Below are 15201 nucleotides of genomic sequence, written 5' to 3' on the forward strand. Positions count from 1 at the left end.
ACTGCTACCATGGCCTACAGTGTCTGAAACGTCATTGGTCAGCATTTATAACGAGAGCTGCCAGCAGGGTATCTTGATGATTTGCGTGTTAAAATGCATGCAGCGTGGCAGAGTATTTAAAAAAAAAATCATGATTTATTCAGTATTGTGTATGAGCATCATACGCGATACTGATTAAATCATAATTTTTGAAATTTTTGTTTCCATTTTTTTCATCATTTGCATTTTAACTAATCTGTCTATCAATTTTGCATATTTCCTCGACTTTTCCTTCTTGGTGTTGGAATTTCAATGTTGAGTGTAGATTCAGATTGAAATAGTCACATAGGATAAAAATGCCTCATTTGTAAGATGAGGGAGCACAAATTACCATGTTGAAATCTCAAATAGATTTTCCTTTTAATCACTGTCTAATATGCGATAATCACAACAAAATCAATAATTGAATTGGGCACATTTTTATGCAGGTCCAATAAACATGGGAGTACCTGATGTCCTGGACCAGTTATCTCCAATATGTTAATCGCCAGCTTTTAGAAAACTGCAATTCCCATCAATTCCAAACTGCTGGATGCTGGAATTTTATGTTTTGCAAAAGCTGGAGAGCTGCAGGTTGGAGAGCGATGATCTGAACCATTTAAGCTTGGTGATTTATTGCTTTGATCAGACCTTATTGGTCGGGAAGATTATGCTGTGTAAATCCAGCCTAACATAGTCACTTAAAGGGGTTTTTCAATGCCAAAATACATTTGATAGTTTTAAAAGAATAACTGGAGATATACTCTCCTTCGAGCGTCCCCACAAATACAGGCTATAGAGGTCTGCGCCAGCTCCGGAAGCGACTTCTGTATGGAAGTTTCAGGATCGCTGCAGCCGGTGATATTTTCTGGGGAGTCTCTCTTCTAGTCTCCTGACCACTTCGGTGGTCTTGTGACTTCTGAATGGAGCGGATATCCCTTCCAAAGCTGGTGCAGACCTCTGGAGTGGCCTGAGCTGGGTCCGTAGGAGGTGCGCTCTAGCAGGTTTGATATTGAGTTACTTGAACTTTTAGGGTTCCTTCTATTCACCTCCCTGTCTATAAGTTATCTGAGTCTGTCTTATAACCTCTGCCCACTCTCTAAACTTGGTGACACCTGATGATTACACACCTGCCTACTCGCCTGGGCCCAAGCCATGGCAGCACTGCTTTTAGCTCATGTCCCAGCTCTCACTGCCTCTGTCCCAGCAGCAAATAACGGATGACGGTCTCATCACGATTTGCCGTGGATGCCACAAGCTGCAATCTCTCTGTGCCTCCGGCTGCTCCAACATCACAGACTCCATTCTTAATGCACTGGGACAGAACTGCCCCCGGCTCAGGTAACGGGCAGGGTTGAGTTGTGTATACACAGTCACTGGGGCAGAAATGTATATATTCCCCTCCCTATCCCATATAGAGCAATATTATACACTTTACCTACACCATTCAGGGATAAATGTATTCATTTGCTTTATTTAAACTTATGACATAATGAATAGAATAAATAATATTTCCAACAAAATACTGCTCTTCAACTAAATGAATTAATGAAAATACACTGCTCAAAAAAGTAAAGGGAACACTCAAATAACACATCCTAGATCTGAATGAATGAAATATTCTCATTGAATACTTTGTTCTGTACAAAGTTGAATGTGCTGACAACAAAATCACACAAAAATCATCAATGGAAATCATACTTATTAACCAATGGAGGCCTGGATTTGGAGTCACCCCCAAAATTAAAGTGGAAAAACGCACTACAGGCTGAACCAACTTTGATGTAATGTCCTTAAAACAAGTCAAAATGAGGCTCAGTATTGTGTGTGGCCTCCACGTGCCTGTATGACCTCCCTACAACGCCTGGGCATGCTCCTGATGAGGTTGCGGATGGTCTCTTGTGGGATCTCCTCCCAGACCTGGACTAAAGCATCCGCCAACTCCTGGACAGTCTGTGGTGCAACGTGACGTTGGTGGATGGAGCGAGACATTATGTCCCAGATGTGCTCAATCGGATTCAGGTCTGGGGAACGGGCGGGCCAGTCCATAGCTTCAATGCTTCATCTTGCAGGAACTGCTGGCTCACTCCACATGAGGTCTGGCATTGTCCTGCATTAGGAGGAACCCAGGGCCAACCGCACCAGCATATGGTCTCACAAGGGGTCTGAGGATTTCATCTCGGTACCTAATGGCAGTCAGGCTACCTCTGGCGAGCACATGGAGGGCTGTGCGGCCCTCCAAAGAAATGCCACCCCACACCATTACTGACCCACTGCCAAACCGGTCATGCTGAAGGATGTTGCAGGCAGCAGATCGCTCTCCACGGCGTCTCCAGACTCTGTCACGTCTGTCACTTGTGCGCAGTGTGAACCTGCTTTCATCTGTGAAGAGCACAGGTTGTCAGTGGCAACTTTGCCAATCCTAGTGTTCTGTGGCAAATGCCAAGCGTGCTGCACGGTGTTGGGCTGTGAGCACAACCCCCATCTGTGGACGTCGGGCCCTCATACCACCCTCATGGAGTCAGTTTCTAACCGTTTGTGCTGACGCATGCACATTTGTGGCCTGCTGGAGGTCATTTTGCAGGGCTCTGGCAGTGCTCCCCCTGTTCCTCCTTGCACAAAGGCTGAGGTAGCGGTCTTGCTGCTGGGTTGTTGCTCTCCTACGGACCCCTCCATGTCTCCTAGTGTACTGGCCTGTCTCCTGGTAGCACCTCCAGCCTCTGGAAACTACGCTGACAGACACCGCAAACCTTCTTGCCACAGCTCGCATTGATGTGCCATCCTAGATGAGCTGCATTACCTGAGCAACTTCTGTGGGTTGTAGAGTCCGTCTCATGCTACCACAAGTGTGAAAGCATAACCAACATTCAAAAGTGACCAAAACATCAGCCGGAAAGCATTGGTACTGAGATGTGGTCTGTGGTCCCCACCTGCAGAACCACTCCTTTATTGAGGGTGTCTTGATAATTGCCAATAATTTCCATCTATTGTCTATTCCATTTGCACAACAGCATGTGAAATTGATTGTCAATCAGTGTTGCTTCCTAAGTGGACAGTTTGATTTCACAGAAGTTTGATTTACTTGGAGTTATATTCTGTTGTTTAAGTGTTCCCTTTATTTTTTTGAGCAGTGTAATTTTGTAAGGGCTTAAAAGGGTAGTCCAGGACTTGAAAGACCTCCTTCGATCTGATAGATCTTCATCATTTAACAGTTGCTTGCAGATACACAGTGGTCGGAAATAGATTGTATACAGATCTGGGACACCAAGTCCATACACTTTATAGTGGCTGTTCTTGGGTTCTGCAGCTAAGTTCCCATTCACTTCAGTATTAGCTGAGCTGCAGTACCTGGAAAGGCCACTGCAAAGTGTATAGAGCTGTGCTGTTCCCGCTCCATACACTGTTTTTCCTTTTGGCTACAAGGAGAAGAGGGCTGGCAAATGATTTAGACACACCACCAAAGTCCCTTAATTTTCAGATAAATCTTTACACTTCAGAACCTCCATGTAAGAATTAAAGGGGTTGTCCAGTAAATTTATATTGGTGGTCTATCCTCTGATTGGTCATCAGTATCAGATTGGTGGGACACCCCCACCAATCATCAGTTTTTGGTTCCGGCAGAAGAGCACAGATTTGTCGACTGTACTGTGGCTGCAGTGAGGTACTGTAGATCCAGTCGTGTTCATTCATTCAAATAGGCGTGCATGTGCAGTACCCAGTTGTGGCCACTATACAGTTGATGGAGCCATGCTGTTACGCTCCGACACTGATCGCGATGCCAGAGGTGGCCGGATGTGAACAACACATTGGTGGAAGTGCCAGGTGTCGCACTCCCACCCATCTGATATTGATAACCTACCCTAAGGATAAAATCTTCAACATAAAAGTAGTGTACAGCCCCTTTTTAAGGTGCTTTTTTCTTCCTGCTTACTCAGGTGTAGTATTATGGAGAGTAGTTTCATCCTTTTGTATTAAATAGTCCTGTTGTTGCATTATGTAACATGTAGCAGAGACATTGAGCATTAAAGAGGTTGTCCACTACTTTAATATTGACAAACATTCCTTAGGATAGGTCATCAGTATCTGATCAGTGGGGGCGCGACACCCGGCACCTATGCCGATCAGCTGTTCTCAATGCTATCGGCGACCGGAAGTGCTCAGATCAGTAGGGGGTGGCTGTGCAGTACCCGCCGCGGGCACTATCAGTAAATGGAGCAACTCCGTAACTAAGCACTTACAGCTGCCGCTGATGCCTAGAACACTTGATTGACGGGGTCGCACCCCCCACGATCAGACATTGATGACCTATCATAGGTCATCAGTGTTTAAAGTAGTGGACAATCTCTTTAAATTATGCAGAGGACCATGTCCTGCTGGACTTGGCCAGCTTGATGGACTTTAAATCTGATATGTGGAGGAGATAGAAAATGATCCTGAACCCAGAAAATTGACTCTGTAGTCAATTACAGTATTATCAGGGGAAAGTTTAGCTCCTCCTCATTGGTGACCGCCTTCAGTTTCCATCATTGTGTTCAGTGCTATCACTGAGGATTATGAGAACTGTAGGTTTTGCACTAAAAGTTAATTTATGTAGGTATGACAGATGTAGAACTGGTTACTGTGGCAGGAACATTAGTTATCATGATGACAGAAATCCAATATTGTAATTGGCCATGAATGTTGTCTATATTAAGTACATATAATATATTGCAATTTTTTCTTGCAGAATACTTGAAGTAGCTCGATGTTCACAACTGACAGATCTGGGGTTCACCACTCTTGCAAAAGTAAGGCTGATGATTTCTGCTATTGCATTCATATTGTGTATCTTACCTGCTTTGCTTTCTATGTCCTTATATCTTCTCGAGTGGGGAATAATAATTTTCTATTTTCTACTTGTCAAAATGCCATTGGGGGAACTGTTGACTCATCAGATGATGACACTCCATGTATACAATGACCATGAGTATAGTCTTACTGTACACTCAGTGCTCTGTGTCCAGGTAGGATATTGTGAGTCTGATCTTCAGCAGGGTTCCCCATGGGGGAGCACACCAGGGAGATCTAAAGACATTAGTCTGTTTATCCTTTTGTGGCATCTGGTAAATGATAAGTAGTATGGATGCCCTTGCCTGCAATAGATAAACCATGAATGTTTTCCTCCACTGTAGCTTTGAGCTGGGTTTAAGTTTTGTTGGTTGTTTTGCACTACAGTATAACCCATTTCCCGGGGTTGTGAGACAGCAGGTCCATAGCAATCAGGTCATATTGTCAGAAAGATACTTGGCAGCACTAAAGCCTCGCTCCTTTTTTTTTTTTTTTTCCCCCATTCCCTAGAACTGCCATGAGTTGGAGAAGATGGATCTTGAGGAGTGTGTACAGGTGAGCTGTCACCTGCCTGACGCTGTGGGGATTACATAACCGTAGGTTTCTGTGTGGACGCGTGTTAAAAAAAATTACTAACATCCCCACTGTTCTGCTGCAGATCACAGACAGCACTCTCATCCAGCTCTCCATACACTGTCCACGGCTGCAGGTGTTGGTAAGTATTACAAGTTATAATGTCTGAACCCAGCAGCATACACTCCAAATTATTAGCCTTCTATAAGGAAGTCTTAAGTACAAAGCTAAAATATTACACAGGTACGTATTATTCATGATTGGTGTTGTATTTAAAGTAACATTGCGGCACTTTTTGACGATATAGTGCAGCACAGGCAATAAGTAGGGAATAATGTAGAGGCTCATGCTTATACCTTGTGCAGTTGATTTGCCATTTTTGAGTGGTCAGTTTATTCATTGTAAAATGCTGCGGAATATCTTGGCGTTTATAGCAATAAAATTATTTATTCATTCTTCCCCTCTGATATTGTTTCCCCTAAAGCAGACTACACTTCCCATGATGCCTCAAGCTTTGCAGAGGGGAGGTTTTATCACATAGAATTAGGGCAGAAGTGATAGATCAGTGACCTAGAACTGCTGTCCCCCGACTCTCGCACTATAAATTCCAATGTATCTTGTTTGATGCAGCGTCAGCCTTCCTCTCTGCCGTCTGCTTGTGATGGGTTTCTCTCTGTCAACTCTTATAAGCAGTAGAGAGGAGAGACGGGCTGAATTTGCATCTCCTAGAAATGAACAATAAATTCTGCACATAGAACACTGTGGACTATTTTTCTGACGTGTCAAGAGAGCCGTGATCTAGTAGATAAATCCATGCAATGCTATCTTTGGGTCCATTGGGGGCATTTTTATCAGCGAGAAGGGTGAGGAAGAGTTTGAGGGCTGTCAGGTCATGATGGCAGTCCATCATCCGCAGATAGTGAGAGACTGACCCCTACACATCAGGGTTTGTACAGGACTGGTCAGACTGGGATTACACAGCTGCCAAAAAAATATTATATGAGACCAGACTTCACTTTACACGCCTTTTGTTTTATGATCCATTTCTGTCTTTGGCTTCAAAAACTGTCTGAAGAAACCTATCCTAAAGGCTGAAGACTAAACCTGATTCATGGCCAACTTAAAGGGAACCTGTCATTAGATTCATGCTGCTCATACCATGGCCAGCATGCATCAGAGTCTGGCTGTGTGTGATTCTAGCCAGTTATTTTTACTTTTGAAATAAGTTGAGTTTCAGAGAAAACTGTTTGAAAAGTCATCCATGGATTTTAGGGAGGGACTAGGCTAGCTTGGGATAGCCCCCAGACTGCTTCTTTTTGCGCTGCTTCAGTTGATTGACAGGTCTCTCCCTACATATACATACAATTCATGCTGTTTCATATTGCTGCATATGGTTTGTCATGAGAAATCTAATGTATAAATCATATCCAAATCAAGCTAGAAGTGCAGCGGGGTCGTGTCAATGCAGTTACACTGTGTCTTCCATTGAGACTCCCACAGTGTACTAGCAGCCTAATTTGCATACGACTTCTGTATTAGATCGCCATGACCAGCACATTAGATCTCTATATAAAAAAAAAAAAAAAAAAAGTTACCCTTAAAGGGAACATTAGTCTATATTTAAATGGGTGAGTGGTGTAGACCCCAGTACGTGTGATCTGTGGAGGTCCTCAGCGATCTTGCCTTGTTTCTAGATTATATCTGTTTATGGGACAACCTTTTTAATGAAAGTTAATTTAATAGCACCCAAGTGTTTTAATTATTGTAATGGGAGCATTGATGTGTAGCTTTATATATAAAGGGGAGTCCATTACTGCTGTTTTCTGCACACAGAGCCTATCCCACTGCGAGTTAATAACGGATGATGGGATCCGTCACCTGGGCAATGGTGCCTGTGCCCATGATCGCCTGGAGGTCATCGAGTTAGACAATTGTCCCCTAATTACCGATGCATCCCTTGAGCACCTCAAAAGCTGCCAGAGTTTGGAACGTATTGAGTTGTATGACTGCCAACAAATATCAAGGGCTGGCATAAAGAGGCTGCGGGTGAGCGTAAAAGTAATTTTTTTTTTTTGGGGATACTTTTATTGTTCACTACTCTCCTAATATATTTGTACCCAACCTTCTTCTTTTTCCAGACACATCTCCCCAACATCAAAGTCCATGCCTACTTTGCTCCAGTCACACCCCCTCCTTCAGTAGGGGGCAGCAGGCAACGGTTCTGCAGATGCTGTGCCATCCTATGAGAAGAGACACACTTTGGGTCTCCCCCCACCACACCTGTGTGGGTTTAGAGGTGGACTCATTCAAAGGACAATGCGCCAGCTTACTGAGGTGATGGGTGGAGGTGAGACTTCCCTCCCATATGTAAGACGCACATGCCCACTACAGACAAGGCTGGGTCCTGCAACCCACACAAGTTTGTATTTTGTTTTTTTATTTTTTTTTATTTTAACGTTACGTTATTCCGACTGGTGGAAAATTGAAGAGAGAAAGGTAACACTCCAGGATATTACCCCTCAACAAAGGAATGGCATGGGAGAATATTTTACAATTTTGTGGTCTGGACCAGTGACCTTTAGGCCATATCCACCTAGTCCTCTCCTGTGGTTAATGGGCAACCCTATAAGGATGGGGGAGGGGGCATCTGTAAATTTTGCAGGGAGAAGATATCGACCTTTCTCTATGGCTTTCATTTGAGTTGGGTCCTGGTTTTCCCCTTGCTGTAGCTCCAGAGGAGAAAATGTGGACTCGGGAGCATTGATAAATGTACAAGGACCTAATAATCAAATTGCTCCAGCTCTGACTTCCACGTCTAACCTTGGCACTGCAACAGTGAAGCAGCTGCGGGCAACCACCTTGGACCCTCCTTGCCCTCCCCCTCCCCAGGTTGCACATGTTAGACTCTCTTGAATCCTCATAATGCATTCCCCAACAAATGAAATGGAAATTAAAACAAAAAAGTTACAAGAAATGAGTTATATATTATATATAAATATATATATATAGACTTTGTACAATATAATTTTAATGATCTGATGGGATGCTCCCTCCTCACACTCGCGTTGATGTGATAATGATGCCAATTACAGAAGTAAAAATGGAAACAGAAGACCATGTTCAGTTACTACATCTCCTCTCGTCTGTGTATGTGTGTGGCTCCAGGTGTTCGAGGGCTGCCAAAGCTTTTTTATTTTTCTGTGTGTTGTTTTGGGCTGCAGTATTAGCCTTTGTTTATCTTGTGTGTCTTGGCTGCTGCAGTAAAGTTTATGCCATTGTAGTGAAGGGGAATAGAAAAAAAAATGCAGCCGAAAACTACACCTAAAGACAATGACCTATGCCTTACTACTTATTTATGTTTTTTTTTTTTCTTTTTAAAGGGGCAATACATGGGGGGGAATTGCAGCACTGCAGTCCTTTCATGTGGTACCGTTCACAATGAAATGAATCATAAAGTGACGTACTCTGTATTTATGACTGCGTTGCACCATTTTTAATTTGGTCTGGGTGACCTGTTCGACACCTTGACTGGGTCGAACTTTTTGGGCACAGCGCTTGGTGGATTGCTGTTTTGGACACAAAATACTGGCAAACACGTATTTGCAACCAATTAGGCACCTATAACCAATTGTGTAAGTATATTATATATTACACACAGTACGACATTTTGATAAATTTAGCAGAATTTTCTCCATATTTCGGTCTAATCTTCCTCCTATACATTATACTCGTGGTGCCATCGATGAATGGGCTTCTGTATTGTAGATGTTGTGTTTTTACAGTGCAGCAGGGTTGGCATATGGAGAACGTAACCATGTGTATTGCATTACAGTGATCGTAGACTGTAAGGCCAGGTTCACACATGGTGGGTTTGTTGCAAACTTTTGGTGGTGATGCCGGACAATATGTAAACTGTAAAAGTCTTTTTATACTAAAAAAAAAAAAAAAAAAATCTGTGCTGACTTAAGGGTGTTCGATAAAATTCAACCCTTTGCCATGCCCCAGATTTGTTTCTCGGAATTTCACTACAGATGTTACCTGTTGTTTTTCTAAAACATTATAGAATCTTGGCAAGCAATCAATTTGGGATTAGGGGTACGGTATTACCCTACGCCAAATGGGGCTCCATTTTAGTTTTTTTTTTTCTACCTTAATTCCTGAGTTGGGCAGCTACCTCTCCTGAGGTATGGCCATGATCTAGTGCTGTGCTATGGTTGTAAGCTTTCCCAAACTACAGTCGTGCCCAAAAGTTTTGAGACTAACACAAATTTTATTGTGTTCCAGTGTTTTTTTTTTAGATCTTTTAGTCAGATGTTTCTATGATTGCTACAGTACAATTCTCAGCATTACATATGTTTTTAAACCTTTTGTGGACAAAAATATCAAGACTCAATATTTATAGTGTTGTCTCTTATTTTTCAAGACTTCTGCAAGTCTCCCTGGCAGCTGGATATCAGTTTCTGGGCCAAATCCTGATAAATGCAACCCATTCTTGTCTAATCACAATTTGTGTTTTTGTCCCCCTGCTTTTTGAGAACTGACCACAGGTTCTCAATGGGATTGAGGTCCGGGGTGTTTCCTGGTCATGGACCCAAAATTTCAATGTCTTATTCACCAAGCCACTTGGTTATCACTTTTGCTTTGTGACATGGTCTCCATCATGCTGTTTCCATGTCAAAAGGCAAACGTTATAACTAAGTGGCTTGGTGAACAAGACCTTTTATTTATTTTACTCACTTATATAGCGCCAATAATTCCACATCCCATCGCAGACCATATCGGCGCTGTCCCCATTGGGACTCACAATCTAGATTCCCTATCAGTATGTCTTTGTGTGGGAGGAAACCGGAGAACCCGGAGGAAACCCACACAAACAGAGAGAACATACAAACTACTTGCAGATGTTCTCCTTGGTTGGATTTGAACATTGGTAATTAACAATGCTTAAAAATGTCAAATTGCTCCTGGATCCCCGGAAGATGTTTAGATTACATTCTTTATTCATAGCAGTGTTCTTGGGTTGCTTTTCATCCAAAGGCATGGGCTCACTCCCAATTTTTGCCTCCTACATGAATGGTCACAGTATGCTTTAGTGTTGACATGACATTGTTGCTTTCACCTTTTCTTCTCCAGAGAATCCTTTTTCAAGATGTCCAAAATAGTCCTCAAAGAAAATCACTTTACCGAAGTCCTTTCATTCCAATCCCTGTACTTCCTGCAGAATGTCAGTCTGTTTTTATTTGAGAGGTGGCTTCTTTGCGGCCCTTTTTTGACACCAGGTCAGCCTCCAAAAGCCTTTGCATCACTGTGCATGCAGCTGCACGGACGCCTGCCTGCTGCCATATCTGAGCAAGCTCTGCACTGGTGTTAAACCGATCTAGTAGTTGAATCCTCTTTAGGAAATGTCCCTGGCACTTGTTGGACCTTTTTGGTACCTTCTTCACAGGAATTTAACTTCTCTTTTGAAGTTCTTGATGATTCAATAAATTGTTGATTTAAGGGCAATGTAACAAGCAAACAATGTCTTTGCCTATAAAGCTGTTTTTAAATGTAAAGCAATGATACCCATGGTTACCACCAAGGAAAAGCATACAATCAAAAGAGAAGACAATGGGCCTGAGTTATCAAGGCTTTTATGCCAGTATTCTGCACAGTACTTCGCAGGGGCACATTTCTAAGATTATCTCAGCACAGGAACGTTTTTTTTTTTTTTAACACATCCAATTGTGGAACTTAATTTTCATCACAAGGTTTTGGAATAAAAATATCTTTGTTTGTGGGTTAATCCCTTTTAAGTCGGGTCCACACATCACTCTGCTAGTATGGGTGCAGTCTGATGACCGTATAACACTGAGGACGATCGCATCGCAGTGTCGGCGGCTCTCCTCACCCGAGTGTGATAGCTGCATAGAAATACATGCTGTCACACCCTGGTCAGGAGAGCATCCGACCAGTCTGAGGATTGCGATGTGATCGTCGTCCGTGTTATACGGCCATCTGACTGCTGCTCAGCTAAACATTTCGGCCCCTTTTGTTCAGCACAATTTTGATATTTAATGGTATCATCTAAGAGTCTAGTCAATATTTTAACTTTCTTTACCATTGAGCTGTGAAAAATTAAAACATTTTTTTAGGTAAACCTACTTTGTATTGTAACAAACAATTTTTAATTTCTACAAGAGGTAAGAAGAAAAAGAAAATATACCCCCTTAATTAAGCCATTTTTCCCAAGTACAGTAATATCCTATATGTGGTCATTCATTAGGGAAGGGGCGCTATTCAGAACGGAAACTTTGCTGGATTTGTTTCCCGTCACCATACTGTATTTACAGAGCCCCTGAGGGATAAGTACAGAGGAAACGCACCCCCCCCACACACACACACACACAAAATTACCTCATTTTTGGAAACTGAACTTGTGACTTTTATCAAGTGTCTTCAAGAAATTGATGTGCAGCAGTTGGCAAAAAAGTGATAATTCAAATATTTTTTCCAATTACGGTTAGTTTCCTTTATCTCCCCGATGCTGACCATGTGGTATAAGTGACATATTAACTTTATTCTGTGGGTCAGTACAGTTAACGAGATACCAAATTTATATTGTTCTATTTATGTTTTACTATGTTTGCACAATAAAAATACTTTGTAAAAAAAAATAATAATTTGTGTGTCGCCAAATTCTAGGAGACCTAAAAAAATTATTTTTCTGTTGACAGGACAGTATTAGAATTTTTTTCTCTCTATGACTTTTTGATTTTCTTTTTTATTCCATATTTTGTGAGAGAACGTGACAAAACAAGCAGTTTACTCCCCCCCCCTTTTTATGGTCTTCATTAGATGGGATAAATAGGATGCTCAGTTTATTGTGTAGGTCCATATGGACACGATGCCAAATATGTAATTGTATCACTTTATGTTAAAATCCAGTTTTTCCAAAAGATTGTCTTAATGTTTTACCTGTTGGCCTGTTGGCATATAAAAACTTTTCAATTTTTGTTGACTGAGCCGTTTGAAGACCTGTTTTGTTTTTCTTTTGCATGATGAACTATAGAATTTTTTTTTTTTGTTAGTATCATTTTTGAGGTTCATGGAACTATCGCTTTTAGTAAATATTTAATTATTTAAGCAAAATGATCTTAAGGCCCTCTTCACACGTCCTGGTGTTTCCAGTACTGGAAAAAACAGTACCGATGTGGTCCGTGTTACATCCGTGTGTATGTGTGTGCAATTTGTGTGACATCCGTGATCTGTCCGTGTGACACGTATGGAATGAAATACAGCATAGAAATTAAAAAGTGTTACGTATTAAAGATGTTCAAAGATAGAAATAGATATCGATGAGGAACATAGACGATAATAGATGTGGTTAGAGAGAGAGCTAGATACACTTTTTTTTTTTTTTTTACATATTAAATAATTAATTGAAAAGAAAATGATGTGGGGTTTTCCCTATAGTTTAAAAACAGCGCAGATAAAGCAGACAGCTGCAGGCTTATATTATCAGGCTGGGAAGGTCCCTGGTTATTTGCCCATCCCATCAAAAAAATAGAAGCCCACAGACGCCCCAGAATTGGCTCATCATATTAGATTAGCCAATTCTGGCTCTTTACCAGGTTCGTGCGGTGGCAATGATGCTCATATATGGGTTTGATGACAGCTGTGATTTGTCAAAAATCACAGCTGCCTTCAAGTCCTGGTGTTAGTAATGGAGAGGTGTCAGTCACACACTACAATTACTAACCCTGTAAGTAAAAATCAGTGTACACACACACACACACACACACACACACACACACACACACACACACACACACACACACACACACACACACACACACACACTCCCCCGTAGGTCCACCATAATCCTCCCTCCTCATGTTAAAGGCATTGCAGGACGGTATCCGTGGTTACGACCACAGATATAGTGACAGGTAGCTAGCTGTGACTGTACATATACACCGTGATACCCCACCTATTCCAACAAATATACACTTTTTTTTTTTTTTTGGGTGGGGTGGCCCAACTAGGACTTTTGCTATGGGGCCCAATGATTTCTATCTACGCCCCTGTGCTGCATCAAAAACTCTCCAAAACTCATTGTGGGCACACAGCCTTATCATTTGGTTAATTTCAGACAACTATGCCAAGTACAAGTATATAAAAATATTTGGCTTTTTTCTTTTTGTTTGTATCGTGATCTTTAATTTTAAAAAACAAAACCGCTTGAAATGTTCTCACTGGATGCTGGGTTTGTTTGTTTTTCTACACTTTTTAAACAGTTTCTCTATCAGAGGTAGGATTACAATGACCTTTCCACACCTCTACAAAAACAGGCCCCACCAATCACAGAAGGCGAAGTCACAGCTGACCTGCTCCCCCTCCCTTCACAATGACCTTTGCTCTGTCCGAGTACGCTCAGGCCGAGCTCCGAGTCTTTATAGCTGCTCGGTGATATGGTTGAATCGCTCCTGTGTGCATGATTTGCAACTGTTTGACAGTTTTATTACATGTGAGGAATGTGTAAGAAATAGACATTCCTCACATGTAATAAAACTGTCAAACAGTCGCAAATCGTGCACACGGAGCGATTCAACCATATCACTGAGCAGCTATAAATACTCGGAGCTCGGCCCGAGCATACTCAGCGAAAGGATTAATAGAACATACTCGCTCAACACTACTCATTAGATGTCTCAATATAAAAGATTGGGTCCTTGTTTCCAGAAACACGAAGTTAAGAGTCTATAAAATCTCCTGTGGCCGGTGTGAAAACGACAAGATTTCTATTTTCAATAGAGAATGTGCTATGGAACAAAAAAAACATTTCTGAAATTGATAAAAGAAATTAGACAAACTATTGTCATTTTCTGATATTAGCTCTTTTATTTTAAAGGTAAGCTATTTGTTTTGTGTTTAAACTTTTGTGTAACACAAAAAAATTACCTTCAAAGACCGGGTTACTAGATCCGAGAGCTAATTTTAAAGGTGAAATCCTCAGCCCGGCCCTAAGGAACCCTCCATATCACAGGTACGCGCTCACTCAGATGTCCATACAAATATGTCCGAGATCAGACCGCAATGTACAGACTGGTCACGGATCACTCAACCCGAGCGGGACAGTTTCCTATATTTCTATGAAGCTGTCCCGCTCAGGTGGGAGACTTGCAGCCCGATATCAGACCAATTTTTACGAACGTCTGAATGCTCCCTAAGGCAACGGCCCCACTATCCGTATTCAGTCAGTATTTTTTCTGAGGAGTGGGAGCCAAAACCAGGAGTGGGTGATAAATGCAGAATTGGTGACTTGTTTCGATCACTCACTCCTGGTTTTGGCTCCCACACCTGAGAAAAAATACTGACCAAATACTGATAGTGGGGCCGTGGCCTAACACTGAGTTGTGACTTCTGGATTGTCCAGCAAACACTGGAGCGATTCATCAGGTCACAAACTGCAGAAGACGACCGGAGCAGTGCTGATCACTGATGAAGACTGAAGCTGGTGAGTATAATACTAGGGTCAGGGAACTTAGATTAGTGGCACCACTTCAGCAGTATAAAAAACCCATTGGAGTGGTGCTTTCTAAACGCCTGGCTTAGAGGTATTCTGTGTTCCTGTCTGCACAACAGTGTTGCTTTTATCTGCCAACTGTGGGGGAGGTTTCCCTTTTTTTTTTTCTGAGATTCTTTTCCAGTGTATTCCTTTTCTTTTCTAGGCTCCAAGAACTGCATATTAATCCAGGTGCTGACAAAACCTCACAAAAGCATCTTTTCCATCCACTATCA

General features: G+C 42.0%; 1 protein-coding gene across 2 annotated transcripts in view; it reads left to right on the top strand.

The window, feature by feature from the left end:
* Positions 1-12080, top strand: part of FBXL20 (F-box and leucine rich repeat protein 20) — a 47346-nt gene extending 35266 nt beyond the window's left edge. Inside the window, exons 10-15 of one of the 2 annotated variants that reach the window (XM_073683417.1) lie at positions 1226-1359; positions 4745-4805; positions 5356-5400; positions 5504-5560; positions 7252-7464; positions 7557-12080. In XM_073683417.1, the coding sequence (XP_073539518.1) occupies positions 1226-1359; positions 4745-4805; positions 5356-5400; positions 5504-5560; positions 7252-7464; positions 7557-7664 (618 nt within the window). In that variant the 3' untranslated portion in view covers positions 7665-12080. The remainder of the gene's footprint in view (positions 1-1225; positions 1360-4744; positions 4806-5355; positions 5401-5503; positions 5561-7251; positions 7465-7556) is intronic. The other variant, XM_073683418.1, reaches the window with a different exon arrangement.
* Positions 12081-15201: the final 3121 nt, after the last annotated feature.

The sequence above is a fragment of the Phyllobates terribilis genome, unplaced genomic scaffold (genome assembly GCF_046119375.1).
Source record: "Phyllobates terribilis strain yellow unplaced genomic scaffold, ASM4611937v1 Scaffold_5__5_contigs__length_657084704, whole genome shotgun sequence".
Classification (NCBI taxonomy): domain Eukaryota; kingdom Metazoa; phylum Chordata; class Amphibia; order Anura; family Dendrobatidae; genus Phyllobates; species Phyllobates terribilis.